The sequence below is a fragment of the Microcebus murinus genome, chromosome 13 (genome assembly GCF_040939455.1).
Source record: "Microcebus murinus isolate Inina chromosome 13, M.murinus_Inina_mat1.0, whole genome shotgun sequence".
Lineage (NCBI taxonomy): Eukaryota > Metazoa > Chordata > Mammalia > Primates > Cheirogaleidae > Microcebus > Microcebus murinus.
In genome coordinates this window covers 82,502,551-82,523,976 of record NC_134116.1, presented here as the reverse complement: position 1 = coordinate 82,523,976, position 21,426 = coordinate 82,502,551, and the positions used below count along the sequence as shown (strand labels likewise).

The 21,426-nt window shown below is 50.5% G+C and overlaps 1 protein-coding gene across 4 annotated transcripts; it reads left to right on the top strand.

Moving 5' to 3' along the window:
- Nucleotides 1–10,068: 10,068 nt before the first annotated feature.
- Nucleotides 10,069–20,293, top strand: LOC105878814 (putative butyrophilin-like protein 10). 4 transcript variants are annotated; one of them, XM_076009584.1, is made up of 9 exons: nucleotides 10,082–10,143; nucleotides 10,393–10,518; nucleotides 11,302–11,494; nucleotides 12,035–12,388; nucleotides 13,093–13,374; nucleotides 15,615–15,821; nucleotides 16,619–16,645; nucleotides 19,686–19,848; nucleotides 20,030–20,192. In XM_076009584.1, the coding sequence occupies exons 2-9, from the start codon at nucleotides 10,486–10,488 to the stop codon at nucleotides 20,091–20,093; spliced, it is 1,323 nt and encodes a 440-aa protein (XP_075865699.1). In that variant the 5' UTR covers nucleotides 10,082–10,143; nucleotides 10,393–10,485; the 3' UTR covers nucleotides 20,094–20,192. The 4 variants fall into 4 exon arrangements, with proteins under 4 accessions (XP_075865698.1, XP_012634016.2, XP_075865699.1 ...); XM_076009583.1 differs by having other exon boundaries at nucleotides 10,069–10,143; nucleotides 15,681–15,821; nucleotides 19,686–20,293; XM_012778562.2 differs by having other exon boundaries at nucleotides 10,074–10,143; nucleotides 19,686–20,290.
- Nucleotides 20,294–21,426: the final 1,133 nt, after the last annotated feature.

The window sequence follows — 21,426 nt, the reverse complement described above, 5'->3', positions numbered from 1 at the left end:
AAAGAAACTTTACTGGTGCAATAAACATAAGGAAGTATTTAACCAAAATTTAAGTCTAAGTGCATTAGAGGATTCACTCAATTCTGTTACTCAAGTAAAAACTAAAGCACACTTTCAGATTTTACATTGTGGAGAATAATGTAAAGCCAAAGCAATTACATGATTTATCTGATCACATTTTTCAAAAGAACAAGAACATTGAAGTTTGGACAGGTATAATTATATTTCATCCATACTTTATCTTGATAGTGTTTGAAATTCTTCAAAAGCAAATATTATTGATATAATTCAATTCTCAAATTAAGTTGATGCTATCTTTGCCTTAAACCCTCATGTTTATATGAAAATATTTGGACTGTTCTTTCTGCATCAGAGCTATGAGAGGTTATTCAGTGTTAGGTGACTGATTAATATCAATTTTTCCATGATAGCTCTATGACAAATGTAAAATTCATTAAGAATATATAGTGAAAGATGCTTTTTTAAATTATACAACAGTGATGTATATGAGCACATGGTGTATATTCAGGACAGTTTTCTTCTATATTAAAGTAAGAAACATTTTGAATTTTCAAAATAAGTCATTTTGTCAATTGCTACTTAAGTAGGAGAAAACTGACCAGTTAGTTAAAATACTGACATCTCTACATTAAATTTGTTTCTCGCTTATAGTACAATGAAATGGAAATCTTGAGTATTATGTGATATGATAGAGGGCATAAAAATCTTGAATGCTATTTGATGTGATATAAATAAAAACATCTTCACAGATATTAGAGGAAAGTGAAGATAACTCTTGTGTGATAGGTTGTATATGTATCCCAACCAATGTACGCTAAATAATTAGCCTCACTCTAAAAGTGAAGAAAGCATCACTCTAAGATCACTGTATTAGACAAAATATAATGCTGCTTTAGTACTTCTGGCTATATTTTGACCAGGGAGCAAAATGTTTTACTTAGCCTAATTTGCTTAGGTTAATTAATTTGATTAATAAAACTAAATGTTTAATGTTTTAACACTGGTGTAAAATGAAGAAATTACCCTGCCACTAATGTTAAGCTATCTTATTGTGTCCAAGATTGTGGTTAGCAGATGAACATAATGTACTATTTATTTGGTAACACATTGGAATAACTTCTCTAGTAATCTCTTATTCCTAAGGACTTAAACTTCCAATAAATTACACAATATTGTTTTCATAGTTAGCATTTTGTATCCTTTTCTCCTTTTTGTAACTGTGGAGGTATTATGATGGTTATAGTAAAGACAATATAGGACTAAAATTCAAAGCCATAACTTTAAATTCTAAATCACTATTCATAAAATTTTGCTAAATATATTTCTTTGCACATGGCTCTTTTCTGGGCCAAGTGAACACATAGAAATTTTTTGTTTTGATTTATATTGAAAGCAATATGCAAATATATCAAACTGAAAGTAAACTTTGTGTCAGAACCATAGAGGAAGAACTATCTTCAGAAGGAAATGGAAATAGTGGATCAAAACAGATAATTTCAAAAGAGTTGATGATTTACTAGCATACTAGACTTTACAAATTCTTAAAGCAAGCTTAGTTTCTGTGTTGTACATTAAATTTATTTCTCACAAATGTCATGTCTCCGGTGTGCAGAATCTCCCCATATCAATCTTTCACTTGTTGCCAATTCAATTAGAGTAATTATGTGATTTTCTTGCCCTTCATTTTGTTGAGTATAGATGGGCTGTCACATGTTCACACCTGCAGCTGGAGCAGCTTCTTCCCTTCCAGCTGCACGAAACAGCAGGATAGAGTTTCCAACTGCAGCTCCTCAGTTTCAAAGTTATCCACAAAGATAGCTGCTAACTTGGATGTGGAAGTTTTCATATCCTTTTCTAACTGTATTTTTTAAATCTAGCTTTTGTACCTTCACTTTAGCTGCTAATGATGCTTCTGTGGCCACTTGCAAAGCTCCTAATAGTGGCCAGTCCACCATTGATGCCACATGGTGACCTTCCTTACCCTAGGAGGTAATGCAGTTTTCTCCTAACTAGTTCTCTAGGCACTCAGGCATTTTAAAGACATCCTTATATTAGCTTAGTAGTTCACAGGCATCTAACAAATGGACACCGCCACTCCAAATAGATAAGGAACACCCCAGATTTTCCACTCCAATACTTCTTCCCTTTGCCCATACTTTGGTTACTGAACTTGTCCTGGGTAGCTCACCACTCGTTTTGTAAAAGGGGCCATATGTGAAAAGTGATACCCAAATGCAAAAGGAGCCATGAAACCAAAGAAAGAGGCAGGCAAATTGAGGTTGTCAGTAGAGGGTGATTTATTGAGTTATTTATGAACAGGAGTGTGGTCATGTGTAGCCACAAGACAGGTAGATCTCCATGGTGTTATATCCCAGATAGCTTATATACTATAGAAAAATCATATACATGTTAATATATGGGACAATTAAAGTTGACCTTCCAGGAAAAGGCAAAAATGCCAATACTATTTACATCATAGCCTGTACTTTGTGTGATAACATCAAGGTTGTTTTGACCTAAGGGTAGGATTTACACTATGTTCTTACACAAGGAACAGTTGATAAAGTAAAATCTGAGAGGCATTCCCAGAGCAGGGGTTAATGAGAAGTCAACATGGCATATTAGCATCCAAGAGGGAGTTGCTTTAGCCTCCTCCAAGCTCCCTCCCCTGTGCCACAGAACCCTTAGGCTTCAGAGGAACCTAGTGGAAACTCTCATCCAGGCAGGTTAGTTCCATTTGGTTCTCAAATAAAAGGGAATTAAAGTTATGTACCTCCCATTATTCCCAGATTTATTCTTGTTTCCCCTCTTCACAGAAAAAGTTCCAGAAAATTAAAAAATCTTCACAAAACACATTAGGCAGGATCTGCTCATCAAGGAAAAGTAGAGGATGGGAGGTGGGAAGCAAGTATTTCGGGGGGACAGAGAAAGAAAGGGGTGAGGTTGGGAGAGGTAAGGGGTCAGGGGTGTTTGTGTGTGTTTACTTTTTCACTGAGTTTACTTGAAAAACATAAAGTCACCAGTCATTTCTAGTCTGGACTAACGGGAAGAGAGGTGTGTTCATCCATGGGCTGTTTAGAAGTGTGGGACTCCAAATTGCTGGGCTGTTTGGCAGACGGGAGGAACTGGCAAAGTCCCCGGCCCCGATGCTGCACCATCCTGTTGTCAGGTAGCTTTCTCCAGGCTGTTGGGTAGATCCGGTAGAGGGGCTTGCTTCCTTCTCCACATTAGCCCAGCATCTTCTCAGGGAGCCAAACCCTTTCTGCTTCTGCTTATACTGCACCTCCACAGGGAGGGCTCCCTGCCTGCACCAGGGCTGGGGATGGCAAAGGAACCCGTGAGACAGGGGGTTCCGATGGGTATACATAGGGCAGGCACGTGTTTGCTGTGACGCCTGCTCTGCTCCTTCGCAGACACTGCAAACCAACATAGTCACAGGATTCTGAGCCCAGAGCCCGGTTAGCATTGACATGTGCTCCAGACACACTCACCACCTTCCTGCCCGGGCTCCCGAGAAGCCTAGAACGGCCATGCCCTCAGCCATGGCCCCACTCCCACAAGGAGTCCATCTGTGTCCATCTGTCTGTCTGCAGTTTTGGGGCACAGATGTCTCCCCTATGATATCAGCTGATCTAAGAAGAGTTATTAATCTTTAGTTTGGATTTTTTTCTTTTTTTAGCTTTTTATTGATTGATTGATTGAGTCAGAGTCTCTGTTGCCAGGACTAGAATGCCATGGCATCAGTCTAGCTCACAGCAACCTCAAACTCCAGGGCTCGGCCGGGCGCTGTGGCTCACGCTTGTAATCCTAGCTCTTGGGAGGCTGAGGCGGGCGGATTGCTCAAGGTCAGGAGTTCAAAACCAGCCTGAGCAAGAGCGAGACCCCGTCTCTACTATAAACAGAAAGAAATTAATTGGCCAACTGATATATATATATAAAAAATTAGCCGGGCATAGTGGCGCATGCCTGAGACAGCAGGATTGCTTGAGCCCAGGAGTTTGAGGTTGCTGTGAGCTAGGCTGACGCCACGGCACTCACTCTAGCCTGGACAACAAAGTGAGACTCTGTCTCAAAAAAAAAAAAAAAACTCCAGGGCTCAAGCAGTTCTTCTGCCTCAGCCTCCTGAGTAGCTGGGATTACAGGCATGTGCCACCATGCCCAGCTAATTTTTATATATATATTTTTTTAGTTGGTCAATTAATTTCTTTCTATTTTTAGTAGAGATGGGGTCTCGCTCTTGCTCAGGCTGGTTTTGAACTCCTGACCTTGAGCGATCCTCCCGCCTTGGGCCTCCCAGAGTGCTAGGATTACAGGCATGAGCCACTGACTGCGCCCAGCCCAGATTTTTTCTTGAGTGGATGGTAATGATGACTCCTAAGATCCTTACCTGGTGGGAGAGAAACTGAGAGTGTCTGACTCCATTCTCTGCAGCATGACAGCTGACACCCTTTGTGCCCCACTTGTATACAAGGTGACAAGAAAGCCTGGGTGCTCCTCCTTTGGTGCCAGCAGTAGAGCCAAACTGTGCAGCCCCTCCTGAGCACATGTGCATGAAAACTTTCACACGGGCCCCAAGCCACATTAAAAACTTAAGCTAGTCTCCTTTACCTGTTCCCTCAGGCCATTCTGTAGCCACTTGAAAGTCCCACCCTCTTCTCAGCTGCTGCAGTCACAGACAGTACCAAGCATTCTCATACCCTCTTGGTGTGATCAGCACCATCAGTCTCAACGTCTGGCCCAGACTTTCTGTTAGGGGCCACCTGGCTCTGTAGACGACCACAGCAGTGACACAAAGGTGACAATGGCGCATACGTTGCAACACACTTTCCCTCTTGTTCCGCTGTTCAAGCCTGTAGGTCTTTTCACATCAGTAACAACTGGCCTTGTTTTTATACAGGTGTGTGAGTCGATGAGGTTATGTAACCATTTTTTTAGGCACACACTCAAATTATTTCTAATCTGCTGCTTCTAAAACTGTTAACCAAAACTCAGATTGTTACTTCATAGGATAAGCGGTAAAATTGTATTATTTTCCAATTTAATTAGCAATTTAAATATATTAAAAATGAAAACACATCTTACCAAAATTTATGGATACAAAGAAAGCAATGCTTAGAAATTTCTAGTATTGAAACAAAGAAAAATATAAATCCCATAATGTAAACTTCCAATTTAGCACATTAAAAATTAGAACACGTGGCTGGGTGCAGTGGCTCACGCCTATAATCCTAACACTCTGAGAGAACAAGGCGGAGGATCGCTTGTTCTCTTGAGGTCAGGAGTTTGAGACCAGCCTGGGGTCTCACTCTTGCTCAGGCTGGTTTTGAACTCCTGACCTCGAGCGATCCTCCCGCCTTGACTCCCCCAGAGTGCTAGGATTACAGGCGTGAGCCACCGCGCCTGGCCTGTGATGTCTTCTTGATAGGTGGCTGCCAAACACAGGTCAACCCTGACTACATGTCATGCTGGGACATAGTCAACTAACCGTTCATGTCTAGTGGACGAGAATGTGTTAGTGTAGGAAGAGATGGGAGCAGGTGGTAACAACCACAACGGGCCGTGTAGGCCCACGTGAAAGCCCATCAACAATCCCCTGACCCAGGGGACTTTCAATGTATCATGTAACCAGTCAGCCATGAGCAGTTAAAGTTGACCAGATGTCATGGCTCATGGCTGGTCCATCCTGTTGCCAATCGTTTTAGTACCCTCCAGTCCGCCCCACTGGTGAGGGCTGAATTAGCACTCAAGGGCCACTGGGGCAGCCAAACCCATGATGCCTGTCACTGGAAAGATTAGGACAGCAGTTATTTGTGACACATACAGTCAAGGGAGGAAGGGTTCTGTAGGTTGTGGGCTGAAGGCTGTGTAGTGTCTAGAAGGTGAGATTGTTTCCTTGTACAAGAAGTGGAAATCCACTGTCCAAAGACCCTCTTTAAGAATGAGCTACAGATAATAACAATATATGTATAACTGGCACACTGTTTCATCCGTGAGAATTTTTTGAGCATTATACCATAATGGACTTGCTTCAGACTTTCCAGGTTACTTACATTTATAAGATTTCTTTCTACCGGGAGGTTTTACATAACTTTTGAAATAGTTACACTTGAAAACTTTGCTTTATTTTGCCCGGTAGGGTTTAAATCCAGTGTGCGTTCTTTTATTTATAAGGTCCATCTCCACTATTTTATTACGAGTCTTTGAATGTATGTGAGAGAAATGAAGGTATTCCCACATTCTGTACATTTATAGGGCTTTTCTCAGAAATGAGTTCTTCCAGGATTTCAAACAGAACTGGAACAATGGAAGGCCTTACTACATGTTCTCAAAAAATGGGAGAATTAAAGGTTTACTTCTTATGGTCAAAGGGCATTTCATGTCCTTGAAAGCACTGGGAAAATTGAATCCTTTACCACATTTCTTACATTAAAGGAGTTTCTTTCCAGCATGAATCCTTCATGTTTTCGTACATTACTGGAAAAACTGAAGCCCTTGCTGCATTGTTTTAAAATTCATAGGGTTTTTCTCCTGCAGGAGTTCTTTCATGTCTTTGAAGGGAACTTGTAATATCGCATGCTTTATCACATTCCTCACATTCATAGGGTTCTCTCCAGTGTGAGCTCTTTCATGTGTTTGAAAACAACTCAGAAAAAGGAATAATTTCCCACATTCCATAGGGTTTCTCTCCACTATGAGGTTTTTTTATGTTGAGAAAAAGACCTAGAAGATGTAAAGGCTTTTCGTGGGCTTTTTTGTGCACCATGAGTCAGTTCATGTTTTCGAAGGTAACAGGAACACCTGAAGAATTTACCACAGTTTTTACACTCATAGGGTTTTTTTTTTTTCCAGTGTGTGTCATTTCATGGCTATAAAGCTGACTGGAGCGGCTGAAGGCTTTCCCACATGCTTCACATTCATGGGGTTTATCTACAGTATGAATTCTTTCATGTCTTCGAAGGTCATGGGAACATCTGAAGGCTCGATCACATTCCTCACATTCAAAGGAGAGAGCTCCAGCATGAGCTGTTTCATGTGTTTGAAGACAACTCAGAAAACAGCAAATAGGATAGTGTTGATGAGGTGGACAGGTGTCTAGAAGATACAGTGTATCAAGACTTTAGATATGAAGAAATAGAAAATTTAAACAGACCTACCATTATAGCATACTGATGTAGTAATCAAAGCCACCCCCAACAAATAAAATCCCAGGGCCAAATAATTTAGAGAAGGAGGAAGAGAGAAGCTCCTGAGGTCAGAGGTATTTTTGTTGACTTTATTCATTAGTGCACTCCAAGGGACCTGAATGCCTGACACAGAGATTGTTTTGGATGAACAACCACTGTTGGGAATGAAATAACCCAACCCCATATATTTCGTTGAATTTAATTATTTTTTTGTCCTTACCGTTGGATGTATGTCACTTTCTCTTTTTCTCCTGAGGTTATAAAGCCCTCCTGTCTCCTGTTGAACTTCCTCCTTATCCTAAGGGACCCAGAGTTCCCTCTTCCTCCAGCTGGATCCTGTCCCAGGAGCGGCCAGCCCAGGGCTTTTCCAGTGGTCGTGCACAAGGCAACGCTGAAGTGCCCACAGAGGAGGTGCTGGTGACAGACCTGCTCATAAGGAGGCTCTTCCGGCTACATTTATGTAGCACTTTACAAAGTATTGAGAAAAATTAATGTTTTGCATCAGGAGTGGGAGGCCTGGGGAAAACATGAGGAGGTGATGGTTGCTGCAAGCCACCCCTGGGGCCTGAGCCAGGCAGCGTGCAGAGCTGTAAAGCCTTGAGGAGCAGGTTTGAGATCCAGGGGGGGAGCTGAGTTCTCCATGCTTTGGGTGGATACCATTTTACATGTGTAGAGGATCCGCAATACCTGTGCACGCAGTCCCGGGGACCATGGGAAGTGGAAAGTTTGTGCAGGGAGTGGGGAGGAGGGGCAGAGATGGAAGATAGAGTGATTTGTCCTCAGAGCCTGCTCCCATGGAATCGGCTGTTTGTAGGAAGCGGAAACCCTGGTCTAGCTGTTTCAGAGGAGTTTTGAGAGAGCAGAACACAAGCCAGCCTTCTCGGGGCCAGGGCAGCAAAGCTGTCCCAGGAACAGGAAGGGGACAAGATGCAGGAGGACTTGCTCCAGACACAGAGAGCCTCAGAAGACACTGGAAGAGGGGCTGGTGTACTGACACGCGCCTTCCTGCAGAGGGCGCCAAATGCCACAAAACACCATTTTCACTAAAGTTGCTGAGACTTTGGTTCTACTTTTTTTTTAATTTCATCCATCCACTAGAGGGCAGAAGTGCAGCTCTTTTTTTTTCCCCTTTGTTTTTGTTCGTTTTTCCTCCCCCTTTTCTGTTTTTATTCTTTTTTTCTTCATTTTTTCTATGTTCTTTTTTCTTTCTTATTCTCATTTTCAATTGAGGTAAAATTGACATAGCATAAAATTGACCATTTTAAAGTATTACCCTTTGGCAGCAGTAGTATGCTCACAATGTTTTGCAACCACCACCTCTATTTGGGTCTGAAATATTTTCATCACCCTAAAATAAAACCCCCAGATTGTTGAGCAGTTATATCTCATTTCCATTTCCCCATCACCTCAGCCCCTGATGACCACAATTTTTTTTTTTTTTTTTTTTTGAGACAGAGTCTCACTCTGGGGCCTGGGCTAGAGTGCTGTGGCATCAGCCTTGCTCACAGCAACCTCAAACTCTTGGGCTCAAGAGATCCTCCTGCCTCAGCCTCCTGAGTAGCTGGGACAACAGGCATGCACCACCTTGCCAGACTAATTTTTTCTATTTTTAGTAGAGACGGGGTCTCGCTCTTGCTCAGACTGGACTCTTAACTCCTGAGCTCAAGTGATCCACCTGCCTCGGCCTCCTAGAGTGCTAGGATTACAGGCATGAGCCACCGCACCCGGCTCGACAATCACAATTTTCTTTCTGTCTCTCTGGGGTTGCCTCTTCTGGTCATTTCAGATGAATGGAATCGTGCTGATGTGGCTTCCGTGTCTTTGGACTCCAAACACCTGAGGCAGGTGGCCCGAATGTGTCTGCAGCGAAAGGCTCTGGGCCTCGCCCATCTTGGCAGGGCCACCCAGCTGGTGGCCGGGAGCCCACTCCTCCAGAACAGCGTTCTTTTATTTTATTTTTTAAGAGGCAGGTCTCGCTCTGTCACCCACTCCTCCTCCTATGGCAAGTGTCACATCTGGCTTCTGCTACCATTCGCCCTCTCTCGATGGTTGAGATTGAAGTCTCCCTTCCTGACTCATAAGGACAAGTGAGTTGAGTTTGAGGTCACGTCCTTGTCTGGAAAAATGCAAATCACAGGACAGTAAACGGACAGGCATAAATAACCCTTCCATTTCAGTACGGAAGGAGGAGCACGGGGCTCGCCAGAAAGACCCGAGCCTGAGGAGGGACGCAGGGGGCGGTCGGCGGTTGGATTTCCTCCACGGCCCGGCCCAGGGCAGGTGCCTGGGAGCCCTCAGTTCCTCTCTGTGGAACCAAATGCCACTCCACCCGCCAAGGGAGCGAGAGAGCCCTTCCCTGGAGCCCTGCCCAGCAAAACCATTCAGGAAAATGTCCAGATTGTCCATCAACAGAGGAAGGCCAGGAGGGACCAAGGCATGACCACTCAGTGCGGGGAAGTCAGGGACAATGTCCTGAGCCCACTGGGCAGGGCTTCCAGTGGAACAGAGTCTCGGACCCCACAGACACGGGGCGCTGGGCAGGGCTGGAGGACGGGCCCATCCGAATTTCTGGACAGGGTCTCCAGGGACAATGCCAGAATTAGGCCCATTTCAATGTGATTATAAACAACTGTCCGGAAGGACCTGGGTCCCTCATGGCCAGGGTGAAGGTCTCAGAGAGCCGAGGAACTCTATCTGAGTCCCCAGCCGCTGCGTCTGGCCTGGATCCCAGCCCTGCCGACCGAGTCTCCTCCCTGGGGCGGTGGGGGGGTGAGGGGGGAGCATCGTGCTGGCCCCACAGGCTGTGCTTCTGGGGTACCTCACTTGGCCTCTGTCCCTCCCTTATCTCCCGCTACCAGCCTCAGTGTGTTCAGTACCGATGATCACGCCCCTCAGGAAACGTTTTTTGGTTGATGCAACTGACAGAAAAGCACAGCTGGTATTTTTGCAAAAAAAAAAAAAAAAAGAGTAATAGGGGAACCTGTTGGAACCGAGGGGCTCGGCTGACTCCAGATTTCCAGACTCCCCTTTTCTCCCACTGCCTGGTGGTAGCAGTTCACCTGGATTACGCTCCACCCGGAGTTGGCCAAGAATTGATCGGCTCCCCCAGAACCACCGGAATTCCTTAGGAAGCCTGCAGCCGCTCTTGGCGTTGGGTGAGTATTTTCTGTGTTTTCTATTCTTTTAGAGACCGGGTCTTGCTCTGTGGCCCAGGCTGGAGTGCCATCATCACAGCCTTGAAATCTTGGGCTCAAACGATCCTCCTGCGTCAGCCTCCTGAATGGCTGGGACTACAGGTCCGCACCTCGCTCTGGTAATACTTTTTGTTTTTCTTTTTAGAGATAGAATCTTGCTATGTTATCCAGGCTGGTCTCAAACTCCTGGCCTCAAGCGATCCTCCTGCCTCAGCCTCCAGAGTGCTGGGGTTACAGGCGAGAGCCGCTGAGCCGCGACGTGTCTTCCACTTTGAGAGCACTCACGGTGTCTTTGCTTTCTGCTCTCTCTCCCCGTCCTCAAGGAGCGGGGAGACGCCGAGGGCTTTCCTCAAAGGCGAGAACAGAACCGGGCAGAGCCTTGTCCAACACGACACCTTGTCACGCTCGTTAGTGCCACCCCTGGGAGGCTGTGCGGGCCCGCATGGCCAGCAGACCTGTCTCCAGACACTTGCTCTCTAAACGAGGTCACAACAAGTGCTGACACTTACTCAGTGTCGTGGCGCCCCATCCTCGCCAAGGAGCCCTGAGGAGTTGTGTCCCAGCCCCTCTCTGTCGAAGTCCTGTGGGCAGCCAGGAAACAGAGGACATTAAGGGAATGCCTCGATGTGGTCCTGGACTCGGTTCGGGATTTCTTCACCAGCGTTCTGGTGTTCCATGACAGTAAACAGCTGGAGATTGGTTGGTAACTCTTTCATAAGTAGGTGCGAAAATCAAACCTGTGTCGCTTAAGGATGTCTTTGTGGAATTCTGCAGACAGACGACAGCCAGAGGCACGTTATTCCAAGGAGACGAGGCAAGAGCGGATGAGGCTTGTTGTGCCTCTTTCCAGGGTTAATACCTTGCCAGGGTGTGAGAGTGAACTAAGTTTTTCTTCTTCCAAGGTGGTGGTTCCTTTGCACCTATTAGTTTCCTGGCGGTGGCTGTGGTCCTGCAAGTCCGAGGTGCATCCTGGCCCGTGCGTCTCTCCGGCCCCGGCAAGGATGGCAAAGACACGCCCTGGAGATGCCTCTGTGCCCACCTGCTTCCTGTCCCTGGTCTTCCTGCACCTCCTGCCTGCTGGCTGCTGTAAAATCGGTAGGAGACCCCTCCCGTCCGCACGACGCGGCTGCCCTGGCACAGGAAGAGGTTTCCCGCGCAGAATGGTGCTGGGAGGTGGCCGTGGTCGCACAGCCCGTGGGGCCAGCACGGTTCCCCCTGTCCCCCGGCAGCCCCAGGGAGGAGACTCGGTCGGCAGGGCTGGGATCCCGGCCAGATGCAGCGGCTGGGGACTCAGACAGAGTTACTCGGCTCTCTGAGACCTTCACCCTGGCCACATGGGACCCAGGTCCTTCCGGACAGTTGTTTATGATCGCGTTGAAATTGGCCTAATTCTGGCATTGTCCCTGGAGACCCTGTCCAGAAATTCGGATGGGCCCGTCCTCCAGCCCTGCCCTGTGCCCCGTGTCTGTGGGGTCTGGGACTCTGTTCTGCTGGAAGCCCCGCCTGGTGGGCTCAGGACATTGTCCAGAGGCCCTTCCATGGCAGCCTGGGGTCCAGGGGCCCCACACACAAACCAGGGCAGCAGTGGGAGCCCCCAGGTCCTTAGCCTGGTGCCTTTGGATCTGCTTCCCCAAGGGAACGCCGATTTCAAGGTCCTTGGGCCCGACGGCCCTGTCCAGGCCACAGTGGGGGGAGTCGCCGAGCTGTGGTGCCGCCTGTCCCCCAACATCAGCGCTGAGAACATGGAGCTGAGGTGGTACAGGGACCAGCCCTCCCCGGCCGTGCACCTGCACACGCAGGGACAGGACATCCCCGGGGACCAGCTGGCAAACTACTCGGGCAGGACGGCCCTTGTGAGCGACCGCGTGGCCACGGGCGAGGCCGGCGTGAGGATCCTCAGCGTCACCGCCTTTGATAACGGGACGTACTGCTGCCGCTTCAAGGATGGCGTCATCTACAGCGAGGCTGCCCTGCACCTGCAGGTGGCAGGTGAGGTCCAGGCGCTCGGACACCTGGTTAACCCAGAGCCACTCTCTCGGTGCCAAGCCCAGGGCCAGACTGTTGTCTCCAGGGCCCAGAGGGCTCAAGGCTGGGGACATTTCAGGGCACACACCTCCCAGCAGGTGCATCTGCCCAAGTGTGCTGCACGGTGGCCCACACGCGTCTCAGCGGAGTGTGGTTCCCAGTGCGGGACTGTGTTCTCTCGCCTTCCTGCCTGGTCACAACCGCTGAAGTGGAAAGAGGCAGAGAGAGAGAGAGAGAGACAGACAGAGACAGAGAGGGAGAGAGACGGAGAGGGAGAGATAGAGATAGAGGCAGAGAAAGAATGAGAAAGAATAAAGAGAGAGAGCAAGGGAGAGAGAGACAGACAAGGAGTGAATCAGAGACAGGCAGACACAGAAGGAGAGCTAGAGACAGAGATATAGGGAGACAGGGTGAGGGAGAGAAGAGTGTTTCTGGCATAAGGGAGTTTTCCTGGGCGACTCAGAACTTGTACTTTGGAGTCAGACAGACCTGGGTCTGTCCTGTTCGCCCCACTTACTTAACCTTCCCTACCTTTTCCATTCTGTCCCCTTTCTTCTGGGGGGTGGGGGTGCTCTGCTAGGCACTCACAAAAATGTCACCCCAGTGGGCGGTCTGAGAACAACAGCTACACCTGCTGAAATCCTCAAGACGTCTTTGTTTCAATCTAGGGCTGGGCTCGGAGCCCAGAGTGCAGGTGGCGGAGGAGCAGGGCAGAGGCGTCAGAGTGCAGTGCACCTCAGAGGGCTGGTACCCGGAGCCGCAGGTGGAGTGGACGGGCTCCAGGGGACAGGCGATGCCTTCTGTGACCAGTCTCTCGGCCTCGGCCACCACTGGCCTCTGGACTGTGGCGTCCAGCGTGACTGTTGAGGACAGGACCTCGGGGAGTATCTCCTGCTCCATCTCCAACCCCGTCCTCCGGGAGATGAAGGTGGCCCAGAGCCACCTACCCGGTGAGTGCTCGGTTCAGTCCTGTCCCCACAGTCAATGGGCACCGGACTTCAGGACGACAGCTGCGGGGCTCATAGCAAGAGGGGACGGGAGGCAGGTCCCTGTCCTCAGCCTGGCCGGGGGATCCCGGGAGGTGTAGTTTGTGTGCTGGTGACTAGGTTGGGACAGAGGTGGGGCACAGAGAGCCCCAGGGGAACTTTGCTTTCAGGGGAACAAGGAGGATGCACCCCAATTACCAGCTTTGTAAGTTTTTTTTAAAATAGACTTTATTTGGGGGAGCAATCTAGAAAAGTAAAAGTGGAAGTTTTTTGTTTTTTTTTTTATGAAAAGTTAAATTTGAAAGCAACCAAGACGTCCTTCCGCACCTGAGCGGATAAATAAGCTGTGGTTTGCTTGCCCAGGGCAAATCCCAGTGAGGAGTGCAGAGACTGCCCACGTCCCCCCGACACACAGACACAGTTTCCCCCGGACAAAAGCCCTGCCCGGGGGCACAGTGGTGACACTCAAGCAACCTGCGCAGACGCACCATTGCCACCCAGAGGGCATGGTTCACGTGGGGCCTCACTCTCCGTGAGCATTTTGGGGGTTTGGATAAATGTACAAGGACTTGTGTCCCCATTACTGTGTCACATGAAGGAGTGTCTCTGCCTTCCGAGTCCTCTCTGCCACACCTGCTCATCCCCCCTCGACCCCCACGCCGCCAACACCAGACCTCTCCCCTGCCCCCACAGAGCCACGTTTCCAGAACGGCCCGTGGTTGGAACCAGGCAGCATGCAGCCTTGTCTGACAGGCTCCTCTCACTTAGTCACATGCAGTTCGGGCTCCTCCTTTCTTTTCATGGCCCCAGAGCTCCTGAATTTTGAGTCCTGAACAACATTCCACTGCCTGGATGGGCCACAGTTTATCTGCTCAGGTACAGAAGGACATCTTGGGTTGCTTCCAAATTTAGCTTTTCATAAAAAAAACTTCCACTTTTACTTTTCTGAATGATGTTGTTGGGACCAGGGGAAAACTTGCCCTTCCCTCTCTGAAGGTTTGCTCAAAATCACTGACAAGAGGCAGATGGATAGCAGAAAAGGCACCCACACTCGTTTGATCATCACATGACACGGAGCCTTCGGAATGAAGGCCCAAAGGCACAGGGCAATCACCCGTCGTTATGCTTGAGTTAAACAAAGCACGGACAGCCGTGCGGGAATACGGTTGGAGGAAAAGGATGTGACCCGACGCTAGCAGGCTGAGGGGGAGCCCAGCGAGGCCTGTCTGGATTCCTCTTGGCCTCCCCGAGCAGCACCCTTCTCCTGGGTGTGGGCAGGGCCCGCTCTGGGATGAGGGTCTCAGGACCTACAGTCAAACAAGGAGGGTCACGGAATCTCTTTATGGCCAGGTAGGGGGGCAGTTAGAGCCACATTTTTAGGTTTTATGTCTGGCTTTGGGGACAAAGGGTTCTGGTTTCTATGACCCACCGTGGGGGAGAGGGACTCTAGTTTCTGTGGCTAGCCCGGGGGAAGAATAGGGCTGAGAACAATTTTGCTTCTGAGGCTGATCTGAGGCCTTCATTGGGGGTATTACTTTCTGAGTCCCAGCAATGTCAAACTTAGAGAAAATTTGCAAGAGTAATAGTGAATTTCCCTAGATTCACCACATTTCCCCCATTTTGCCACATTTATTTTGGTTGCTTCTCTCTGTCTACAAATAGGTAGACATCCAGTATCTGTCTCCTTTGCACATCGCTATATCCAGCTGTCTGAGCCCGTGTGGGCTGCTGTCACACAGCGCCCGCCACTCAGAAACAGCAGGTGTTTAGTGCTCGCAACTCTGGAGGCTGGAAGTCCAAGCTCGAGGTATGGCAGGTTCAGTGTCCCGTGAGGCCACACTTCCTGGTCCATAGATGGCACCTCTTGCCGTGCCCTCACGTGGCAGAAGGGAGATGCAGTTTGTGTGTGTGAGAAAGCTCTTTTATAAGGACAATAATCCCATTCATGACCTAATCACCTCCCGAAGACCCCACCACCTAGCACCATCACCTTGGGGGTGAGGATTTCACCCTATGAATTTGGGAGAGTCCAACCATTCCGACCATGGCACTATCTATATAAATACATATTTTTCCCCGTGAACTACCTCAGAGTAGTGTGTAAAGATCTCACCCCTTGACCCGTAAGCCCCTTAGCAGGTGTGTCCTAAGAGCAAAGAAGCTCTGTCACCCCAACTTCCTTGACTCCCTGAAACCCTCTTCAGGTTCCTTCTCCACAAGGTCCCCGTTCTCAGCGTGGAAAGTATCTGCGCCTCTGATCTTCGCTGCAGTGGGACTCGTGACATCCGGAGTCATCTGCCTCTGGTGGAGATGTTGGCAGAAGAGCAGAAACCAGCTGGAAGAAGAGAGAGAGCCGAGAGAAGAGGAACAGAGACAGCAGGCCAGCAGGGACGGGGCCCAGCCATGGCCAGGTGAGCAGGGAGCCGACAGAGCACGTCCTGCCCCTCACCCCTGCGGCCGCTAAGCAAAGCCGAGAGCCAGGCCTTCTTCCGTGTTCCCAGACACGGCAGTGAGGGGATGGCCCGCGGGATTCCAGCTCTGGGCCTGCAGTCACCACCTACCCAGTGAAAATGTCTACCTCTTGGTGATCTCTGGGTTGTTCTAAACCACGTGATCCTGGGGGGGCCGGGGGGCCTCCCACTTGGAAACAGATCTGAGCTTGAACCCCAAGTCCGTGCTGGCTGAGGGACCTGGGTGTGGACCCTGAGTTAGTCTGTCTGCTGGAGGAGATAACGCTATCCTGAAAGGTCGCCGTGGCGACCACTGCAGCAGTGTCACAGCAGGGCCGCCACGCGGGCGGGCTTGCCGTTGGGAGCATTGTGATCATCTTCAACATCCACTGTTTCTTCCTTCGTTCATTCCACTCGCTTCCTCGGGTGTCAGTTAGGAGCGAGGCACTTGCTCCTAGACTCCAGACCCCTGTGTTGGGAGTGGAGATTGTCCCTGGGCTGGTTAGGGAGACGCCGTCCTGACAGGCTCAGGAAGGTTGGAGGAGGTGTGGGCCGAAGGGCCATTGTATATAAACGCTGTCCTCGGGAATTAGACCCCTTCCTGTGTCCCTGCGCACTGAGGAACACACCTGTTCTCACTTCACAGGGCGACCTCCAAGAGCTCAGCCAGTTCCGTTTTGCCTGAGCTTTCCGGAGTGTGAGCCGTGGCCCGTCCTGCTGTGCTGACCCCACAATCTCGTCTCTCTGTTTCATTGCAGGCCGGACGGAGAGTGGCTTCCTGCACGGTGAGGGCCCCGTTTAGAGGCTTGGACCCTTTGCATCCCAGCCCCCCGAGACTCTGACAGGCAAAGGGAGCCAGACACACAGACCTAATTCCATCGCGTGGGGACAAAAGGATGGGGCGCTTGCTCTGGGGACCCTCAGATCAGAGCTGGTCTCAGAGGACAATAAAAGGGCAGGAAGTTCTTGCTGTGGCACATGGGTCTCACACACTCATTTCTGACAGAGATAAGCAAAGCCCAGAGGTGCTCAACAGGCTGGTGAGAGAAGGACGGATGAAAGCAGCAGGAGGCAACTCCAGAGCATCTCTGGCTTAGTCTGCACACAGATGCATGTTCCTGCATGTGTGTACACATGTGTGCATCTGTATCTGTGTACCTGTGCATGCACACACACGTGAGTGCACATATGTGTTTGCACGTGTGGGTATATGCATGTGTGCACGCATGTGAATGCATATGCATGTAGGTGTATGGCTGTGTGCATGTACACATGTGTTTCCATGTGCCTATGTGTTGTGTGTATATATGTGTGCTCAAGCACAGGTATTCACGTGATTGTGCGTGTGCATGACTGTGCATGTGATTGTGTGCCTGCATTGTATGCATGAGTATATGTTCTTATCTATTCCAGAAAGCAATAAAGCTGTGTCAAATGCTGGTTCATGGCAGCCATGTCCTTGTAAAAGTCCTGTCTTAGCTGTCACTAAAGGCTTCCTTTTTTTTTTTTTGAGACGGAGTCTTATTCTGTTGCCTGTGGTGTCAGCCTAGCTCACAGCAACCTCAAACTCCTGGGCTCAAGCAATCCTCCTGCCTCAGCCTCCCGGCATGTGCCACCAGGCCACGCTAATTTTTTTCTATATGTTTTTAGTTGGCCAATTAATTTCTATTTTTTTTTTTGTTTTTTTTTGAGACAGAGTCTCACTTTGTTGCCTAGGCTAGAGTGAGTGCCGTGGCGTCAGCCTAGCTCACAGCAACCTCAAACTCCTGGGCTCAAGCAATCCTGCTGCCTCAGCCTCCCAAGTAGCTGGGACTACAGGCATGTGCCACCATGCCCGGCTAATTTTTTCTATATATATTAGTTGGCCAATTAGTTTCTTTCTATTTATAGTAGAGACGGGGTCTCGCTCTTGCTCAGGCTGGTTTTGAACTCCTGACCTCGAGCAATCCACCCGCCTCGGCCTCCCAGAGAGCTAGGATTACAGGCGTGAGCCACCGCGCCCGGCCTAATTTCTATTTTTTTTAGTAGAGATGGGGTCTCGCTCTTGCTCAGGCTGGTCTCGAACTCCTGAGCTCAAACCATGTGCCTGCCTCGGCCTCTGAGAGTGCTGGGATCACAGGCGTGAGCCACTGCGCCCCGCCGAGCTCCTTTTTTGTTTTCTGAGACCCTTAGAGAGGGAGGTGTGCAGAGCCAGCGCAGCGACTGTCCTGCATGTGGGAGAACCCGGGGAGTCTGCTTTGCTAACACGGGGGGCTCTGTCACATGATCAGAGAAGAATCAGTGGCTGCCCCTTGGACGTTCCCTCCAAGTGTGGCATGCAGAGGAAGGGCTGAGGAGGGCCGGGGGCCAGGAGAGGCAAACCCGCCCCAGCAGGAGATGGGCCAAGGGAGGACCTGGAGGGGACAGTTGGCAGAATTTGAATAAGGTCTGCAGATTACGTGACAGTTGTTTGTGTGTCGTGTCAACATCAGTTTTCTGGTTTTGATCATTTTACTACGGCTGTGCAAGATGCTATCACATGCACCTTCTGCACGCTATTTTGGCAACTTTTTTGTAAGTCTGAGACAGTATTTTTTAATGTGAGTAAATAATTTCTTTGAATGGCGAGAGCGTTCGGGTGGAGGGAAACCGTTGTTCTGTGAGGAGAGAGGCTGCCGGGGGTGGCCGTGGCCACGCTGGAGACGGGATGGTCACAGCTCCACCCACTGTGGCCGGTGGAGGAGGCTCTGGGTGAGGAAGAGGAGAAGAAAGGGAGGAAGAACAGGGATGTCTCTGGGGGAAGCAGCTAACAGTCTCTGCTGGAAAGCGAGGGGAGCGGGGTTTCCCTTCAGGAAGGAGATAAAGAGGCATTGGGGGAATGCCGGGGTCTTGAGAACAAGGCTCACGGATCTGGTCAAGTCGACAGAGAGGAAGGTGCAGGGAATGACGGATGCCTGGGCATCCACCCAGGACGCGGGGCACGACGGCAGCTCGGGGAACAGCAGCACGGGCTCTGGACGCCACTGCAGCTGCTGCGCTGTCGGGAGGGAGGGAACCGCCCGGCCCCCGGCCGTCCTGGCTGCCTCTGGCTCTGGGACAGTGGGACAGAAAGGGCCCGTCTGGGACGGTGGGGACATGAGGACAGGGCCCACGGGCTTGGGGAGAAGGGCTTCTCGCAGGCGGGCTCTTTGGGAAGACATTCATCTCAGCATCGGGGGCTGCGGGGCCCCTCTTGGGGTGTCTGGCCATTGCTGACTCCACAGCTGGGGACAGCGCCCAGATTAGTGAACAGGCTGTGTCCCCACGTCCTCCGCCAGTGTGGCCCCGCTCGGTCTCCAGCTCTTCTGCTGTGTCTCCATCTCTGTCTCTCTCCGTCCTTGTCTGCGCCTCGCCCGATGTCTCTGTGTCTCTCAGTCCTTCTGTCTCTCCATCTCTGTCTTTGTATCTCTCTCAGTCTCACTGTCTTTATCTCTTTTTCTGTCCCTGCCTGTCTCTCTCTGTCTCTATCTCTGCCTCTGTAGCTCTGTCTCTGTTTGTCTCTGCCTCTGTCTCTCTTTGTCTCCTTCTGTCTCTCTGTCCGTCTGTCTCACACACACCCCACCAGCAAGCACTTCTGTGAAATAAGCCCATTTTCCACCTGGGGGCGGCCCCAGGCCACCCCAAGAGCCCTTCTCCCCAGCCCCCCGCCTCGTGTCTTGGTCACTTTGGGACAGGTTGTTTGTACGGGCTTGGAGCACAGGACACGGGGACAGTGAAGAGATCCCCAGAGACGAGGCTGCCCCAGTATGGGAGACCAACCCGGGATTCCCAACTCCACTGATGCCTGGCCCTCTCCTCTTCCCTCAGTGAGCCCGTCGCTGGACCCGGACACCGCCAGTGCCAAACTCAGCCTGTCTGAGGACGGGAAGAGCGCCACACGGCTGCTCCTCGCCCGGGACCTGCCCCCCAGCCCTGGGAGGTTCGACCCAGACCCCTGTGTCCTGGCCCAGGAGCGGTTCAGCACCGGGAGGTATTACTGGGAAGTGGAGGTTGGGGACAGGAGCGCCTGGACCCTGGGCGTGTGTCGGGAGGACATGGGTCGGAAGGGAAGGATCCCCAAGTCCCCGCAGCAGGGGCTCTGGGCCCTGGAGCTTCACAGGAAGAGGTTCCGGGCTCTCTCCTACCCGCGGACCCGCCTGCGTCCCTCTCAGCCCCTCCGCCGGGTGGGCGTTTCCCTGGACTGTGCCGCCAGAGAGATCTCCTTCCGCAACGTGACAGACGGGTCCCAGGTCTACAGGTTCTCTGGGCTGTCTTTCCTCGAGCCCCTAAAGCCGTTCCTCTGCCTGTGGACACTTGACCCCCGCCCGGTGACCTTCTGCCCAGTGGCCCAAGAGACACAGGAAGAGACTGGCCCTCCTGGAGGCCCGAAATCACACCCTTAGAGGCCTCTGGCCTCGCCCAGGGCACTCCCCCCAGGCGGAGAGCAGCACCATCCTCGACTGACAGGGACCCGCTCAGAGAGGCTCACACTCCCTCGCCAGCCCAGCTCTGCAGGACAAGCCCCCAGTCCCCAGCCCTGCTGGACCGTCCAGCGGCGCAGCTCCGGGCCCGTGACCCGTCACCCTTGCCTCGCCCGTCCTCCTGGGGGAGATGAAGACAATGTGTTCTGCGCCGAACCACGTCCGCAGACGCGCCCAGCAGGGACGTTTCACCGCTGCCTGGGCATCCCTGAGCCAGTCGGGTGGACACAGATCACCCGCCACAGCCGGCGTCTTCCAGCCTCGGTGGGGGGCAGGAGCCTGACTTCCCCAACCACCCTGAGCACGCCAGATGGGTTTCACGTGGGCCAACGCCCCCTCCCCACTCTTGTAAATTTTCACTTCCCTGACTCTATTAAGTCCCCTAGGTTCTCCTCCCTATACCCTACATTCTCTAATTTTTTTTCCCAAAAATTTATTATAATTATTATTTTGGAGACAGGGACTCGCTCTGTCATCCAGGCTGGAGTGCAGTGGTGCCATCATAACTCACTGTAACCTCGAACTCCTGGGCCCCCCACCATGTCAGGCTAATTTTTAAATTTGTTGTAGAGACAGGGTCTTGCTATGTTGTTCAAGTTGGTCTTGAACTCCTGGATTCGAGCAACCCTTCCAACTCGGCCTCCCAGAGTGCTAGGGTCACAGGCAGGAGCCACCACACCTGACCTCCTTCTCCCTTTAAAACGCCCAGTCATCTCTCTACAAATCAAAATTGAGTTCACTTCACATTAGACTTTTCTCTGTTCCAACAGATATTCCTGATTAAAAATCTATCTTTACTGTTCAAACTAGTGTCTGGCTTTATCTTTGACAGGGGGAAAAGGACATAGGCCCCACATTTTACCAGGCACTCATTTCAAAGAACCCTGTGATTTTGTGGCCCTGGGGGAAGAGGTTCATGGCATTTCTTCATGTCCCTATGACTTTCGTGAGTCAGGCAAGATTAAGAAGCAGGTCAATCCTTGCAAGCAAAGGCTGTCTAGGACTGAAAGGACCGCGTTAGCGCCTGGTGGGGCCACACGCATTCGTGAGGACCACCAGCTGTGTCTGTGGGTGGCCTGATGCCCAAA